This window comes from Phascolarctos cinereus, unplaced genomic scaffold (genome assembly GCF_003287225.1).
Source record: "Phascolarctos cinereus isolate Bilbo 61053 unplaced genomic scaffold, phaCin_HiC Scaffold_8;HRSCAF=390, whole genome shotgun sequence".
NCBI lineage: Eukaryota > Metazoa > Chordata > Mammalia > Diprotodontia > Phascolarctidae > Phascolarctos > Phascolarctos cinereus.
In genome coordinates, this window is record NW_027556291.1 from 74,189,991 (window position 1) to 74,207,452 (window position 17,462).

General features: G+C 47.3%; 1 protein-coding gene across 10 annotated transcripts; it reads left to right on the top strand.

Moving 5' to 3' along the window:
- The first annotated feature begins 5,150 nt into the window (after nt 1-5,150).
- FAM3A (FAM3 metabolism regulating signaling molecule A) lies at nt 5,151-17,190 on the top strand. Of its 10 annotated transcripts, XM_078147861.1 has the most exons (12): nt 5,154-5,544; nt 6,196-6,379; nt 7,371-7,660; nt 10,042-10,155; nt 10,751-10,774; nt 11,446-11,517; nt 12,028-12,151; nt 12,325-12,383; nt 14,626-14,676; nt 15,639-15,723; nt 15,839-15,965; nt 16,363-17,190. In XM_078147861.1, exons 3-12 carry the CDS (start codon nt 7,525-7,527, stop codon nt 16,459-16,461), a joined length of 891 nt encoding a protein of 296 aa, XP_078003987.1. In that variant the 5' UTR covers nt 5,154-5,544; nt 6,196-6,379; nt 7,371-7,524; the 3' UTR covers nt 16,462-17,190. The 10 variants fall into 10 exon arrangements, with proteins under 10 accessions (XP_078003989.1, XP_078003987.1, XP_020831308.1 ...); XM_020975649.2 differs by lacking the exon at nt 6,196-6,379; XM_078147862.1 differs by lacking the exon at nt 6,196-6,379 and having other exon boundaries at nt 11,449-11,517.
- The last annotated feature ends 272 nt before the right edge of the window (nt 17,191-17,462 follow it).

Genomic DNA, 17,462 nt, shown 5'->3' on the forward strand with positions numbered 1-17,462 from the left:
TAGGCTCATTTCCCTGGAATTCTATTACCTCATAGACTACTTGGCCACTCCTAGATCCGTCCCACAGTCTTTCTGTATATAAGGTCCATCTTGTCTCCATTAAGATGCTCAGATTTTCACAAGCTAGCCAATAGCCCACAGATGTTCAGATTCCTTAAGAGTCTGGCTAATATGGCGAATCTTCAATAAACCATATTTTTGGCTGAAAGAAGACTTGGGTCGAATTCTTTCGGACAAGACCTGTGTGTGGTGATTTTGGGATTCCAGGACCCCTAAGCTCTAGACCTCATCAACACAAGCTGTTCCTCCAGTGTTAACTTTGACCCCATTACTATGAGGGAGGGACCTAACTGTAACTCTATGCTACAATGGGCTTCGCTACTGACATGCCTGGGGATCCCTTCTACACCTGGGATTATAAAACCCTGTCTCAACCAGGGTTCCTCCCTGCAGGTAACCACTTAGACCCCTGGTCCTTGCAAGTTCAAGCACTCTTAAACAGCTCCCGGAACCCTCTCTGCGTACTCCAGGAATATACCTTCATCTGCAGGTTTGATACTGTTCCAATTTATTTAGCAGATAAGCAGGCTCATATCAACCTAACTTTATATCCTGATGAACTGTTTAAGGGCTGGATCCTTTTGGAAAAATTTTGTATGTACTTAATGTACTTAAATATACTGTTAATAAATGTTTTTTTTTAATACAACACAAAAAACAACTGAACCCTGCTTTAAACTGTAAGCAGCAGAACTTGCTAAGTGAGGTAGAACTGTAATTTTATTTGCTCTGAGTTTTTTATTCAGGCAGAACTGATTGATTGTTGTTAAGCCAGTACTCCACCATTCAAGAGAAATGCCAAGAGCTGCTCAGAGAGGGTGTCTTCTGGAAAATACTAGTGGTGTATGTAGAAGACTGGAAAGATTGAGAAGACAGCCTTAGGAAAGTAATGACAGGCTCCTTTTGACTCAGTTTCCCCACTGTGCTATTTCCTTTCTAAGCCCACCTGGTTGATTCCGAACCTGGCTATGACACCCTGTGAATAATTTGAAACTCTGTTGCATGATTGGCTGTTCCAAAAGTTATCTATGGCTTTGATTTGAAATGAAACAGTGCTAAGGGAGTCTTCCTCTGTTCTAGCTATGATAGGTCAATCTGTGACTTTAGGCTTAGGCCTGAGAGAAGAGTCTTGACTTGCTATTTTTATAACCATATCCTTCATCCTCCTTTAATGGCAAGTTTCCCTGGACATGGCAAGAAAATTGTAAATGTTTTACAATTGATCTTATTGTTACAATCATTAAGCATCCCTGAACTGCTAAATTGGAATACAAATATAAAGAATGCTATTGCTTTGATTTTGCTGTTCTGAATTTGTAATCATTACTTGTCTCAACTTCCTAAACTAGGCAATTAGGGGAAATCAGTTCTTAGACTTGTCATCTCCTTGCTCACTGGTTTAATAGTTATATATGATTGTATAAGATCAGGTTCATACAACCAATAGTTATATATGATTGTATAAGATTAGGTTCATACAACATCATATCTTTTTGGAATGATGTGATGATAACATATATCCTGGGCAGTGGGAGAAGGATAAAGACATAACATGATGGAAAACTTTAAATTTTTAATGAATTAGTAAACTTCACTTTGGGAAAAGCAATAAGATCAGACTGTTTCCACTTATGAACTAGGATACATGTGGTGGCTTTCAAATGTTTTCAATGGGAAAAATAATATTTTTAATTAATTTATTTTGATTTATCAACAATCATTTCCATAAACTTTTTTGTTTTAAATTTTTCTCCACCTCCCTCCCCAAGATGGCATGAAATCTGATAAAGGCTATACATATACATTCCTATTAAACATATTTTCACATTAATGATGTTATAAGGAAGAATTAGAATCAATAGGAGGAATCACAAGAAAGAAAACAAAACTGAAGAAAAAAATAGCAAATAGTATGCTTCAATCTGCATTCAAACTCCATAGTTCTTTCTTCTTTGTGGATAGCATTTTCCATCATGAGAGCTTTGGAGATGTCTTAGATACTTGCATTGCTGAGAAGGGCTAAATATATCAATGTTAGTCATCAAAGAACATGGCTGTTACTGTGTATAATGTTCTCCTGGATCTGCTCACTTCACTCAGCATCAGTCCATACAAGTCTTTCCAGGTTTTTCTGAAGTCTGACTGCTCATCATTTCTTATAGCGCAATAGTATTCCATTACATTTATATACCACAACTTCTTCAGCCATTCCCCAATCGCTGGGCATTCCCTCAATTTCCAATTCTTTGCCACCACAAAAAGAGTTGCTAGAAATATTTTTGTACATGTGGGTCCTTTTCCCATTTATATGATCTCTTTGGGATACAGCCCTAAAAGTGCTATTGCTGGGTCAAAGGGTACGTACGTTTTTATAGCCCTTTGGGCATAGTTCCAAATTGCTTTCCAAAATGGTTGGATCATTTCACAACTCCACCAACAATGCATTAGTGTTCCAATTTTCCCACATCTTCTCCAACATTTATTATTTTACTGTTTTGTCATGTTGGCCAATCTGATAGGTGTGATGTGGTACCTCAGAGTTGTTTTGATTTGCATTTCTCTAATCAATAGTGATTTGGAGCATTTTTTCATATGACTATAGATGGCTTTAATTTCTTTATCTGAAAACTGTCTACTCATATCCTTGAAAAAGAATATGTTTAAAGGATTCATGATAGCTGAAATTATATTAGTGGCCTTAGAACTTCTGTCATGCCAGTGAAAAACAAAGGAAAAGATCAAGTAATGGGGAACTAATGAACTTCTTTCAAATCTAGCGGAATATTCACAGATGCTTATATCAATCCATACAAATGTCTAAATACATAGGCTTTGAATGTATTTTAGTTATTATCTTTGGATATGTTTTAGTAAGTGTTTATAAAGTCTCAAATTGGATTAAGACTTTCACATATAGAATTGTTTTAATGAGTTGTCAAGAAACTTTTAAGTCATGATTTTTTTTTTTGAAAATGAAAAGATAAAGGGGCAGCCAAGTGGTGCAGTGGATAGGGCACCCACCCTGGAGTCAGGAGGACCTGAGTCCAAATCACTAACTGTGTGACCGTGGGCAAGTCACTTAACCCCATTGCCTAGCCTGAAAAAAAAAAAGAAAATGAAAAGATAAAGAGGAAATAAACACTACCTATCCCCTTCATGGGCAGCTAGGTGGTGCACTGGATAGAGTGCTGGGCCTGGAGTCAGCTGACTCGATGCAAATCACTGCATATCTATCTGTCCTCCAACATTTACTAGTTGTGTGTCCCTGGGCAAGTCACTTCACTTCAGTTTCTCCACAAAATAGGGATCATAATGTTGAGGTCTGAGAGGTTGAGACCCCTCAAAGACTGGAGTATAGGATGGGTCATCTGGAATGAATTCACACAATCAAGCATTCTTTAAGTCAAGGTGGCAAAGATTCATTATTACACTTTTCAGCAAGCAAGGATTCTTAAGGAACCTGCAAAAGACTGAGGATGTGATGGGGTGCTTGGGTGCTTGTGCTTGTATTTGAACCCCAATTCCTTCCAAGTCCCAGAAACACTGCCTCTGACAACCACTCCCCAGCCCAAGGACACCGTGCCTAGCAGTTATTCATACATGGGCCTCAGCACGACCCTTATCTGGGATGCTCAGGCCCCAGCCCCCAGATCATGTATCTGGAAGCCTCCCAATTTTTTAGTTGTGAGAAAGCTTTCCTCTGTTGCAGAGCATTTTCTCATGAAGACAGAGGGAAAGGGGTATCCTTGACCTGCCCAAGAACTCTTCATCTTGCCAGACTTCAAAGATCCATCCCCCTTCCTGTCCAGTTAACTCCCTGTACTTTCCCATCCATAGCCCCCAAAGACACCTGCACCTTTGGATTACCTCATCAGTGTTCCTGGCATTTCTTTCCCATGCTCTTTTCCATATAAACCCTAGCTGCATTCTCAGTCTCTTGCAGGATCCTTTAAGAATCCTTGCCCGCTGAAAAGCGTAACAATAAACTTTGCCACCTTGGATTAAAGAATGCTTGAGTCTGTGAATTTATTCCAGACAACCCGTCCTATACACCGGTCTTTGAGGGGTCACAACCTCTCAACCTCTTACACCGCAACAGATGGAGCTAGGGTTTATATGGAAAAGGAATGCCAGGGATACTGATGAGGTAATCTAAAGTTCCAGGTATCTTTGGGAGCTATGGATGAGAAAGCACAGGGAGTATACCAGACAGGGAGGGAGATGACAGAGGCATGGCTCTTGGGAGTCTGGTAGGAGGAAGAGTCCTTGGGCCGGCCAAGGACCAAACTCCTTGGGCTGGGCAAGGCACCCCTCTCCCTCTGTCTTGATGAGAGAATGCTCTGCAACAAGGGAAAGCTTTCTCACAAGACAGGAGCTTACTAACGAGTTGGGAGGCTTCCAGAGACATAATCTGAGGGCTGGGGCCTGAGCAGCCCAGCACTCTCTCACCCAGCTTTGTGTAGCTGCACCAGGGAGAGAGATAAGGGTCTTGCCGGGGCCCAGGGGCCCACGCATGAATAACTGCTAGGCACAGTGTCCTTGGGCTGGGGAGGAGTTGTCAGAGAGTGTTTCTGAGACTAGGGAGAAATTGGGGTCCAAGTATAAACACAAGCACCCCATCAATAATAGCACCTACCTCCCAGGGTTGTAAGGATCAAGTGAGATGATATTTATAGTGTTTAGCTCCGTGCCTGGCACATGGTAGGCCCTTAATCAATCTGAAAGGTGTTACCTGCAACTAATAATGAGAAAGGGGGAGGGAGCCCACCGTTGGGCCACCGAGTTCGGAGCATTGGAGCAAGCCATTCTATGAGCCATCGGCAGCCTAACTGCAGGGTTAGGTCTGATCCCGAGTGTGAGGATGGGGGAGCTCCTCGGAGCCTAAAACCGTGGCCGCTGACGGAGCACCAGGGCCTGACAAACAGAAGGCGCTTGAGGGTAATGGGCGGTGGCGGGAAGGGGGGGAGGTGTGGCAGTGACAGCTGGGCCACGAAGCCTGCGCACGTCACGTCCGCTCGGCGTGCGTGCGTGAGTGCGGACGGAGCGCTAGCCTCGTTCTGGGGTGGTCTCCATGCTTCGCCCGAGTGGGCGGGGAGGATGTTCCGGCTCTCCCGCCTCTCTCCCGTTCTCTGTGGGCCGCTTTCCCACCCTCAGGCCGGGCCAGGCCGCGTCCAGGCGGGCCGCACCGTGGTCTCTGGGCCCGCCCCTTCCCCCTTCCCCGCTCTCTGTAGGGACTTTAGTCGCTGTTGTGACCGACCGCGCATGCGCACACAAGACAGAGACAGAGAGAGAGAGAGACACACACACACACACACACACACACACACACACACACACACACACACACACACACACACACACTCTCTCTCTCTCTCTCTCTCTCTCTCTCTCTCTCTCTCTCTCTCTCTCTCTCCCTCTCTCTCTCTCTCTCTCTCTGACACACGCACGCACACTCACACACCCACGGAGCCATGAGGGTGGCAGGTAGGAGGGGACCAGCTCCCGGGAAGTCGGGGGTGGGGTGGGGGCGGGGGCGCTGGGGCCGCGCTTTGGAGGGAGCTGGGAATCTAGAAAGGCCTCTGAGGGGAGGAAGGACGGCACTTCAGGCGTGGGGGCCGGCCTGTGCAAAGGCCTAGGGGTAGGGGGGCCGGTGATGATGGTGGTAGGCTAGGAAGTGCTGCTGGGTGCATGCAGCCGACGGAGGCGTCCCAGGTTCTGAGGCCTGTGCTCAGGGGTCGCCTCGGAGGGTGATTTCGCGGCTGCACAAGCAGCCAGGCTCACTGTCTGCTGGAGTGGGAGGAGACCCACTTTCCCTGGGTATTCAGGTGCCTGGGCTGCCTTGGGGGGCTCTGCGGGATCCGAGCCCGAGAATCGCCTTCGGGGTGGTGGTGGTACTTAAACCCAGAGGGCTGCGGCTATAGATCCCTGAGTGGGGCTGGAAGAGTTCCTTAGGACAGAGCCGAGGACGGGTCGATTTGACTCAAACTGGAAGAGACCAAAATGGACCGTAAAGACAGGATGGAAACCCGAGGAATACAGTGCTAGAAAAGTTGGAGAGAGAGAACTGGGATATTATAGAGGAAACCAACCAAGTATGATGAATTAGGAAATTCATCAGTTTTCTCTTTAATCCAGGACATTTTCCCTGAGGGGTTGAGTTTTCAAACCCTTTCTGAGTAAAGAGAGAAAAACAACAGCCAGAGATGAGAGCCTCTCTCAGGGCCCCTCCCATCAAGGACCTCCAAGAGTACCTGGGATCTCCTCTACCCCATCCCAGTGCCCCAATATTATTATCAAAGGAGATCAGCCTGGCCACAGGGTGGGTGGCACACAAATGCTAGCCGTCATTATTATTATGGAAATGACTGATGAAATAAACTCAACTCTAGATGACCCAGCCAAGTCCTTTCTGAGCTATTAACCAGGAGGTCCTGCGCAAAAGAAGATTTGGAGTCTCCTGCTAGCATGAGCCTTGATTTTCTCTTCCTAGGGCCCTACCACACTGCCCTGCACATAGGTTTAGGGGCAGGAGACTCCTACCAGATGCAGGGTCTGCATCTTCTCAGCAATTTATATAGTCTTGGAAAGTTCCCTAATGGAAGGAAGGGTAGGAGAAGAGGGAAGAGCTTGGGGTTGGGGGGAGGGAAGGGAGAAAGGGAGGGAAGAGGAGGGGTGGGATGGGGTAGGGGATGACCAAGACAGACAAACACATTCGCCCAGGTTTCATAGTCAGTGTGGATCAAGTTAATGGATGAGCTGGGGTTCGGAGATGAATCCTCCCTACAGAGCTCATCTTGCCATCCTTAGAAAAGTACTTTGGAAAATTTTAAAGCACTATGGTCTGTTGTAGTCTAATTTCATAGACTCCCTGGCAAGTCCATGGGGATGCTCTCTACATTGAGAAATCATCTCCCTGACTGTCCTTTCTTTTGCTATTGATAGGCTCAAAGGTTTGGAGTTGGAAGGGGCCTAGGAGATGATCATTTCCCTTACAAATGAGGGGACAGTGAAGCTCAGAGTCCCAAGGGAAGGCAGGTAGTCAGGCAGGTGTACATGTTTTTTGTACATGTGACCTGAGGTTCCTGGGCAGGCTTTTCACCCTGGACCATTAACTCCAGAGCCAATCTTTCTGCTGCACCTACAACACATGCTGTTGTCTTCCTCTCCTTCCTTGCATGTGTAGAACTTCCTGAAGATAGCAGTCTACCCTGGGATCCCTTTTTCTATTATATTTTCTAGATTATCTCCTGTTTCAGCCTTATCTTCATAGTCTGAGAAGGTTTACCTCCCTAATCTCTCTTTACCTCCAGAACTTCTCTGGATCTGCCCCTGGATCTTGGTTATTTGGAGGAACCTGGACTGCATAAGTTGAGTCATTTCAACAAGGAGTCAGAGAAACTAGGAAAGTCTCAGAATCGTTGATATTTCCAAGGAGCCCTTAGCACTCCCATCAAATTAGCATTAATGACCCCTAACTTGGGTGGCCCTTACAGTTGTGCTAAGAAAAGAGCTCCCCAAGAAACGGATCCAAGCAAACTAATGGCTGAAGCTTTGGAATTTGGGAAGGAAGAATGGGACAAAAGCCAAATGAAGAAACCATGTAAGGAATCTATTGCAAAATGCAGCTCGAAAAGGTCTCTACACATTTATTCGACCCCAGCTGCCACAGCTAAGACTTCTTTCAAAGCTCTTTCATTCATTCATTCCTTCATTCCTTCATTCCTTCATTCATTCCACAAGCATTTACTAAACATTTACTGGGTACCCCTAGGCCTCCTGGCCTCCAGGAGTTGGCATTCATGCATTGGTAGAAAGCAATATGTAAGAAGTATGTACAAAGCACTTTGGAGAGAGGTGCTGAGCACTAGCCAGTAGGAAAATCCTAATATGATAGTCCTTGTATAGCAGGTGACATTTAAAGGGGGGAGAGCATTTATTAAGCACCTACTGTGTGCTAGGCACTGTGCTGAGTGCTTTACAAATACTATCTTATTGGAGCCTCACAACTACCCTGGGAGGTAAGGGTTGTTATTAATCTCCATTTTACAGATGAGGAAACTGAGGCAAACAGAGATAAAGGGAGCCCTGTGTCACCTGGCTAGTAAGTGAGGTTGGACTGGAACTCAGGTGCTCCTGACTGCACGCTCACTGTTCATTCCATAGTGCCATCAGCTGCTTGTAGCTGAGCCTTGAGGAAGAGGTGGAGGGGAGAAGGGAATGGGAACAAATAGTACAGGGGCAGAAGAGAGAATGTTATGGGCAGAAAGCCAGGAACAGAGAGGCAGTAAGGAGTCAGTCACTGGGACTTTGGGAGCAGAAGCATGACTTGGTCACACCTGTGCTTTAGGACTATAGCAGTGCATCTAGGGCCCTCAGTCCTGAATGGAGAAGAATGGGCTTAATCACTTTTAAGGTCATTAGGATACCCAATTCCCCTGGGTAAACATGAATTATCCCCCAAAATCTATGGTAGTGTCCTCTAACTCTCAAGACCAGTGAAGGGGGCACACAGGAAGAGCTTGTCTTACATTGCAACCTGTGCCACAGGCTAAGATGGAGCATGTTAAGCATCAATGTGTGAGCAAATTAAAGAAAACAAAAATTAATACCCCCAGGGTTGTTCTGTTCAGTTATTCAACTTTTCTAATTCAAACCATTATGGGTGAAGTGTCTTTCTTTTTGCTCTCTCTCCCTCCTTCCTAAGCCCTGGAAAGTGCTTTCAAGCTCATTGTCCACAGATTCATGACTGGCATGCTTCTCTAGAGAATTTGTAGTAAATGCTTGTGCAATGAATGGCTGTCAGGTGACATTTGAAATGCAACAGATGCCTAAATTGGGAACACAAAAGAGATCCTGGCAGCCTGAAAAAAGTGCTAGTCAAATAAGATGAAATTTGGAGGGGTGATTTTTACTGTTATATCATTTTTTGTTTCCAAATGTACCTCTCTTCCTTTCCCTTCTGAAGAGAGCCATCCCTTGTGACAAGAATAAAAAAGAAAGGGGAAGAAGCAATTCAGCTAAACTAATCTATGCATCAACTGAGTCTGACAGTATGAGCATAGTTCCCACCTATAATCCCCCCACTCTGTTGTGCAGGGAAGGAAGGAGAGAGAGAGGTGTTTCTAATTTCTCTTTGGGGCCAAGCTTAATAATTAGACTTATGCAGTACTTTGGAGTTTCTCTTGTTTTCTTTCCATTTGCATTATTGGCACTTGTGTGGGAGGGATGTGGGTGTATGTGTGTATTTGGTTCTGCTTGAATAAGATGAAATCTCTCAAGGATGTTATTACATTTAGGTTCACAAAAATCTAGTGCAGAATGTGGGAGGCATGGTAAAAGAGTCATTTGTGTGTCTAAAGGCGGGCCTGGGTGTCTCTGGGTATATCAGGTGAGCAGGGTAAGTGGCAGCCCCCAAAAGCAGTATGCTCTTGGGCTCCATGACAGATGGACAGTGGCCAGAGGAAGGGAGGGGATAGTCCCTGTGCTCTGACCACAGCTGGAATCCTGTGTTCACTTCCAGGTGTAACACTCCCAAAAAGACACCAACCAGCTGCTCCAAGGGAGGCAGCCAGGATGCCAAAGGGGCTGAGGCTTAGACTGTCCAAGCCCAGATACATTGGAGAAATTAGAGATGTTTAACCTGAAGAAAAGGAAAAGAGATAGGATCTATGTCTTCAAGTATCTGAGGTAGCAAAGAGATTGGCCTTGTTCTACAAGGGCAGAACTGGAGGGAGAGGGGGAAGGCTGTAGAAAGGCAGATTTCTATTTAATATAAAGAGAAACTTTATGCCAGAGTCTGAAAGTAAAATGATTTCTGCACATCTTGAAGTCTTCAAGACGAGACTTAGCACTGGTTGAGGTTGATCCCTGTTTAGGTTTGGGTTGGCCTAGAGGACTTTGGAGCTCACTTCAGACTCTGTTACTGCTCTGGCCCTAGGGCCTTCCTCCTGCCCCTAAGCAGCTCTCTCTGGATCTCTCCAGGCCCCCTCCGCATCGTAGTACTGATTCTTACTGCCGGCCTCACCTGGATCTTGGGCAGCATTCTCCTGGGGACACATGGAAGCAGCTTCTCTCGGCTACAGCAGCTCTTCAGTAGTGAGTGCACCTCCTCCCTACAGTGCATGCTGTCTTGCTCTTGAACCCTTCCCTTTCCCCTGGGGTCTGCTTATGTAGCTCATTTAAGCCCAGCCCCTTAGCCAGGGGTGAAAATGAGGCCCTCTACATTTTTCCTGTCTTCTGAAATATTGGGTTCTCTCCTTGGACACTTGGACATGTGCAGCTCCCAGGTAGCAGCACAACCTCCTTTTCACATTCTAATTTGTAATGTCTACTTCTCTAGGCAACTCTGTAAGACTGAGTTGAAGAGAAAGTGTTGACTGGCATTAGTAGAGAGCGTTTTGGGAGAGTTCCTTGTATCACTGAAATCCCAGGGCTAGTCCCTATCCCCAATCTGACAGGGCCTAGGGAACTAACTAAACAAGTCATTTTGAATGTGTCTCAAATGAGATTAATAAGGCTGTGCTCAAGGACCTGAGTAAAATGTGTGAGTCAGTGCATCTTATATTTAGCCTCCACAAGGGGATGCTGTATAATCTGGGGAAGGGGAGCAATGCTGGCTCTTCAGCAGACAAGGGGAGGGGCCACTCCTATTTGGGGTGACGCTGTTCCCTCTCTCTCCCCTCTTCCGCAGGTCCTGAGAATGCAGTGACAACAGGTAGGTATGTGCCCCTTTCCCTGCATTCCTTCTCTTGTAATGCATGGTGGTGGTAGCTCAGATTCCCTGCACAATCTTCTCATGTGCCCTAGGAGTGTCCCCCTCTGCCCCAGTGAGCTAATGGAGGGTGCACTTATTTAATGGATGGCTAGAAAGGGAGGGAGGAAACTGTTCTCACTTCTCTTGGCACAAGGAGGGCTGAGACCAGGGGCTTTGCCCACATCAGTTATACTGGAAAGGCCCCTGGAGACTCTTTGAATTGGTCTTTTTTGGGGTGCTGGTCTGTGAGAAGCCATGATTCTCTTTCCTCTTGTGCCCCTAAATAGGCATCTTGTCCTTTGATTTCTTTATGGAGGGAACAGGTCCAGACGCATCAAGGGCAGAGCTGAGAGGTGTACTGGGAGCCTGCTTTTCACATGACCATTCTTCTTCCACCTGCCATCTCTGTCCAGGGATTTGAGGGTGGGGCAGAATAGATGTACACGGTTGTGGCCTCCTAGCCTGCCTTTCTCTGCTTGTGCCCTGTGGCCCCTACTGCCTGTCATCTGGTTCCCTGCTGCCAGTCATTACTTGCCTTTAGTGCTACCCTAACCGTTTCACGGACTGTCCCATCCTGTCCTCTCTCTTGCTGTCCCTACTTCCCCCTCTCCCCGTTTCTCTTCTCCTGTCAGTAGCAGAAAGGGCCTTCTCCCTGTGGTCTGTCCAGCCCAGCCCTGAGGCCAGCCGCCCTGCCAGGCATGACAGTGAGTGTGTTTGCGTGAGTTTGATGGGGCACAGAGAGAGCTTTGACCTCCTCCAACAAACCCAGTCAGGGGTGGGGGCAGAGGGACAGGGGTGTGGGAGTCTCCTTCATCCAGCTGTGTCACCTCATCAGAAGTAGCAGGCCAGCTTCCAAGGAATTTTGGGCAGGGATCAGTCAGCACCCTCTTCCTCTCAGTATCCTGCCCAGGCCTAGCCCCTTCACCTCCCCCTTCCACTTCCCCACTATTCCCTTTTCTACCTTTCATTCCCTTAAGTCTCCTGGCCTGCCTGCTACCTCCCCCACTCCAGGTCTTTCCTGTGTTCGGGGGTATCTTTTTTGCTGGCACTCTCTTTTCCCTGACTCCTCTGCTTTCCTGCTCCTGGTGCTGCCAGCACCTGCCATGGATCATGGCCCTGTTGAGGCTGCTAAGGCTGGGGCAGCTGAGTAGGCATCACTGCTCCTTGTCCCTGAGCCCTGTAGTTGATCACACTGCACCACTGTCTCTGCCCAGAGCCCCGGGCCAGGAAGTATAAGTGTGGCCTGCCCCAGCCATGTCCCGAACAGCATTTGGCCTTTCGTGTGGTCAGTGGGGCCGCCAATGTCATCGGACCCAAGATCTGCCTCGAGGATAAGATGTGAGAAAATTGAGGGACAACTCACTGGGGTGGTGGGAAGAAGAGGGCGGAGTGATGGATGAGAGGGAGAATGGTGCCCAGAGTGGGGAGAGTCAAGGGGCAGAGAGAGGAATAGATTTTTTTCCTCTCTCTCCCTAGTCCCCCATCATAGGTGTTACCGTTCTGTTCCCCAGGCTAATGAGCAGTGTAAAGGACAATGTCGGACGTGGGCTGAACATTGCCTTGGTGAATGGTGAGTCCATAGCCCACTCCATTCTGGACTTGGCAGGCTCTGGGAACAGATCCTTTACATGGACCTAGAAAGAGAGAATGAGAAAGGAGTCCCCACCCCATCTCCTGTGGAAGGGAGAGAGCCCCCAAATAGTTTGCTTTCCTTATTTTCCTGTGTCTAAGGCATGCCCTTGCTGCCCCAAATGATACTTCATGTGTCTCATTTGGGCTGTTGCCTCTGGCACAGTTAAAATTGGGAAGGTTTCTCTCAAAATCTTTCTAGCTGTTGCACTCTTCCAGGATGGCCTTAGGAATGTTGGTGTCTGGCTTGTTTTGCTTCTTCTCCACTGGGCCCTCAGTTACCCTTCCAGTGCTCTGGGCTAACAAGACACTGGGTGTAGGATAGGCTTTATTTAAAATGCAGAACAAATTAGGTCCCATCTTCCCTTGGGATCAGCATAATTCACGTGATTTCCAAGCCCTTGCTGTGCTAATCCTTCCCCTTTGGGGACTGTGGCAAAGACCAAATGAGGCTGGGATTTCTCCATTTCCTCTCCATCCTCATCTCATCAGAGCTCTGAAGCCCTTTCCTTTCTCCCATCTCAGGAATGGCTTGCCTTGTCCTCATTCCCTTTCTCCTTGACAGCCCTAGTACACCCTCTGCTTGATTCCTAGGAAATGAGGATGGGGCTGGAGGCATAGTTTTCAAAGCCTGGTAATCACAGTGTAAAGTAGCAAATAGGGTGTCAACCAAAAGATTGGATTGGGGGTAGGGTCCGCCCTAACAAATAATTCCAGTAGTGAGAAATAAGGCAGAGTTGCTGTAGGGAAGAGGCTCTCAGTAGCCCCTCCTAGCTGACATGATCCTAACATTGTGGGACCATGGAGGATGAGTGGAGTCCCTCCAGACCTTGCTGTCTCCTTTCCTTTCCAACTAGCTCTTAATCTGCTGTTTGGTTCTTGGATCCCATGAAAAAAATCCAGGACTAATTTCTTTTCCCTGCCACTGACATAGTTCAGTTGTCATTTTTTTTATATATCTATATATGTATATATGTGTGTGTGTGTGTATATACATATATATATATACATATATATATATATATATATATATGTATATATCCCCTGCTAAGTACCAGGCACTGGTCTAAACTAGGGATTGTTGTTTGCCCTTCATTCTTGAAGAGGACTGTGACGTCAGGAAGGTGATGCCATGACTTGCAAATAAATTGGATTTGAGTGAGGAAGGGCTGTGCAAGGTCATCAACCTCACTTTATCCTCCAGAGCCATCTGGGTCCAGTGGCAAGATATAGATCAGGACGACTGGAGATGGCCCTTTAAACTGTGGATACAAAGAAAGGCAAAAGCACTGTCCTGCCCTCAAGGAGCTCCCAGTCTAATAGGTGCAGAAACAAAGAAATTGCTTATTAGACTAAGCTCCATTAGGAGAAGGGAGAGACTGGCCCCCAGTCCGCACAAAGTAGATATTTCATAAAATTGAGTTTGATTGAATTCTTTAAGTGCCAACTGGGGTCAGGCCTTCAAGTTTCCCTTGTGCTGAGAGGGGGCAGCCTCTCCCAGCTAACTCCCAGGCTAGTAGTGGGCTTGGACATGAATGACCTTGACTATAAGGCAGAATGGGATCTGTGAGCCAGTCAACTCCAAGGATGGGAAGATTCTCTAATACCAGGGTCACCAGAGATGGCTTTTGAGCTTAGCCTTTAGGAATGAAAAGGACCTGACTTGGAGAGAAAAGGGGATTGTCTAGAGGGTTCTAGGCCAGGAACAGATGACAGGGTTCTAGAATCTTCTCCAAAGGCTGTCCCTGGACTATGCTGTATCACCATCCTAGAAAAACTACATTCAGCCCATGCCAGCTTCCATTTGGCCCTAGTGATTAGCAGGTCCACCCACAGCTATTCCTTAGCTGTATTGGATATGGTTTGCCAAGAGAGCTCTGACCATTGCCTTTGACAATCCTGGATGTCTCTTCTTCCTACCCTCCCCCAGTGTCCACAGTAAAGATTTGTTTCTCCCAAGTATTTGCTGCTGAGCTCTCCTGAGAGAGGTCTAAAACCTGGGCCCCACACATCTTCTGAAGGCTCATTAGCTCTTAGTCTTAGTCTTGGCCATTTCCACTTGGCCTTGGGAGTCCCTCAAGCCTTTTGGCCATAGGCTGCTTCCCCTTGGGGGAGGCAGGGATGTGTTTGTGGACACCCTCAGGGGTGTCCTATGCCCTAACCCTACCACCTTCCCATTGCAGGAGTGAATGGGGAACTCCTTGAGGCCAGATCCTTTGACATGTGGGCTGGAGGTAAGCAAGACCAGAGCAAGTGAGACCAGCCCTGAGTTCTTCTCAGCCCTCACTTCCATAGATAGCTCTGACCATCCTTCCTTTAGGAGCTCTAGGTGGGTTGGAAGGGAGATTGCCCCACACTGTCTCTTTGTCTTTCCTTTTGGATTCCTTGGACAAAGACAGCCAGTTCTTGAAAATACATTTTGCTGATGGCCTTTTTTTTTTACATCATAATAGTTTTTACATTTATATTTTAGTTTTTACATCACAGTAGTTTCTAGAAAAGTCCCTTCTCCCCCTCTTTGCAATTGACATAGAAAAGCAGTTAAGTGAAGGCACACAGTGACTATCACCTGCCGGCATAGACAACATTCTGCCCTAATTGCCCCCATCTTCAGCCAAGAGAAAGGGACATGAGTGTCACTGTATATTCTTTGGAAGCATTATTGGGTTTTTCAGTTGTTCAGAGCTCAGTTTCCTGAGATCTTTGATCCATTCCTCTGGTAATTGAGTATTCTTTTGGCTCTGTACACTTTGATCTGTCAGCTCACACAAATCTCAGAACTATGGTCTCTTGCTGCTGAAGGCGCCTTTAAATTTAGGTACCGCAGTGCCCTCATTGTTTCTGGTTCTCTGCCACCATAAAAGTGCTTCTGTGATAGCAACGTGTATATATGGGGCCTGTGTCTCTGGCATCCTGGTGCACATGCAGAACAGTGGGATGGGATGGCAAAGGGTGTGAGCAGTCACGTCACTGTGGTAGAAAAGTTCCTCAAGGGAGCTTCTGGAGAGCGGGAGCACCAAGAAGGGCCCAGAGGCCTGGCCTCAAGTCTAGCCTTTGCCACTTGCTCTGGTCTTGGGTTCATCCAAATGTCACTTCCTTCCCTCTCTAGTAGGAGGCTGCACTAGTGACCTCCAAGGTCCGTGAGCTAGAGCTCAGATGTTATCTTGCATGTATCTCTGCTCTTCTCCCTTTCTAGATGTCAATGATTTACTGAAGTTCATCCGGCCACTCCATGAAGGGACACTAGTGTTTGTGGCTTCCTATGATGACCCAGCCACCAAGTAAGAAGCTTCTGATCCAAGTTCTTGACTCCACCTCTCCACCCCTATTTTCCCTCCTTGCAGCCTCGTTCCCCATCTCCACCCCTCAGATTCCTTTTTTTTTTTTCTGCTGCAGGATGAATGATGAAACCAGGAAAATTTTCAGTGAGCTAGGCAGCACAAATGCTAAGGAACTGGCCTTTCGGGACAGCTGGGTGTTTGTTGGTGCCAAAGGAGTTCAGGACAAGAGCCCTTTTGAGCAGGTCTGTAGGGTCCTCCCCCCTAGAATGACCCTAAGTGGGGAAAGGTGGACAGTGTTATCTTTCATTTTGGTTCACCCTTAAGGCCAGGGGGCCTACCCCACCGTAGACAGAGTCTGGGCCCAAGGGAATAGATTTCCCCCTCTTCCCCAACTCCTAAACTCCCCTAGAAAGTAGGCCAAAGTGAAGCCCATTTTACAGAGAAGGAAACCGGTTCAGAGAGGGTAACATAAGTTGCCCTGCCTCCCTCCCCCTAATTAGCAATGACAGTCCAAGTGTCTGGATTGCCATGGAGAGAACCCAGCCTTGTGCCTTCACCTGCTGAATGGCCCCCTGGCAGCAGGGCCTCCTCCTCCTCCTTCCTTCTTCATCATTCTCTTTCCTCATGGCTGCCCCACAGCATGTGAAGAACAGCAAGAACACCAACAAGTATGAGGGCTGGCCAGAGGCACTGGAGCTCGAAGGCTGCATCCCTCAACGGACAGTGGGCACCCAATGAGCTGTTGTGCTGCCTCTCTCTCTCTCCCTCCTTACCTCACAGCAGGCCTGGCCTGGTGAGTTGCCCAGGTGGGCCGTCTGTTCAGGCCCCCCCTGGATTGATTGGCCCCTGGAGAAAGCCACCTGAATGAGGGGGAGAGAGGCTTGAGCTGAGATGGGAGTGGAGGCCCACCTGGCACCTGCTCCTCTCCCTGAGCATGCGCAGAGTTCTCAGGCTCTTTCCCCTAGTGCCTTACTCCTTCCAGGAAACCTTTCTTGCACTTTTTCCAGATCACTCCAGCTCTCTTGGAAACGGAATGTAACAGGTGGTGGGATAGTTAGGCCCCAGTTGGGGGGACCCTTTCTTCAGTCAATCACATTCCGCCCCACCCCCCACCCCATACACTCATATACTGTGGTCTAGCCAAGTTGGGCTCCTAGTGTATCCAAGGCTCCCCCTTCCTCACAACTCTTCCCCTTCATGCCTTTGGCTTGTGCTTTAGGTCTGCTGACAGTCCTCTTTCCCACTCTGCCTTGGTTCCCAGAGCCCATTGCTTCCTTATAAGCAGGGCTTTGCTACCTGGTCTAGCAGGGTCGGAGAGTAATGGCATGACTTTGGGGTGGACACAAGAGCTCTGCCTTTTCCCCACATCTCCTGGCCCCATTACTTCCTCTTAGATGCAGAATTAAGGATATATGCAATTCTTCATAGTTAATTCAGAATTATCTAATAAACTGAATTCCTAGTTGATGCCTGGGGCTGCTTCATATGCTAGGTAAGCAGATACTCAAAGAGCCTTCAAGGGTGCAGTGGAGCACCAAGAAAGGAGAGCAGGGATAGTTTCACCTTCAGGAAATTCCAAAGGGAAATAAACATATAGCTTTGATTTTGGCAAGTACCTCATCTGATAAGGCAAGAGAGAGCTCCAGTTCGCTAGGTCCCCTAAGGGTTCTTTATCAATGAGGGGAAGATAACTCCATTTGAGGGGGGCCCTTGGTCAGATGAGCAAAAATGAGGATTGT

Coding starts and splice junctions, on each gene's coding strand:
- FAM3A (XM_078147861.1), top strand. CDS start 7,525: ATGACCCCTAACTTGGGTGGCCCTTACAGTTGTGCTAAGAAAAGAGCT. Junction 10,775..11,445: donor TGAGAATGCAGTGACAACAG/GTAGGTATGTGC, acceptor TTCTCCTGTCAG/TAGCAGAAAGGGCCTTCTCC. Junction 12,384..14,625: donor GAACATTGCCTTGGTGAATG/GTGAGTCCATAG, acceptor TTCCCATTGCAG/GAGTGAATGGGGAACTCCTT.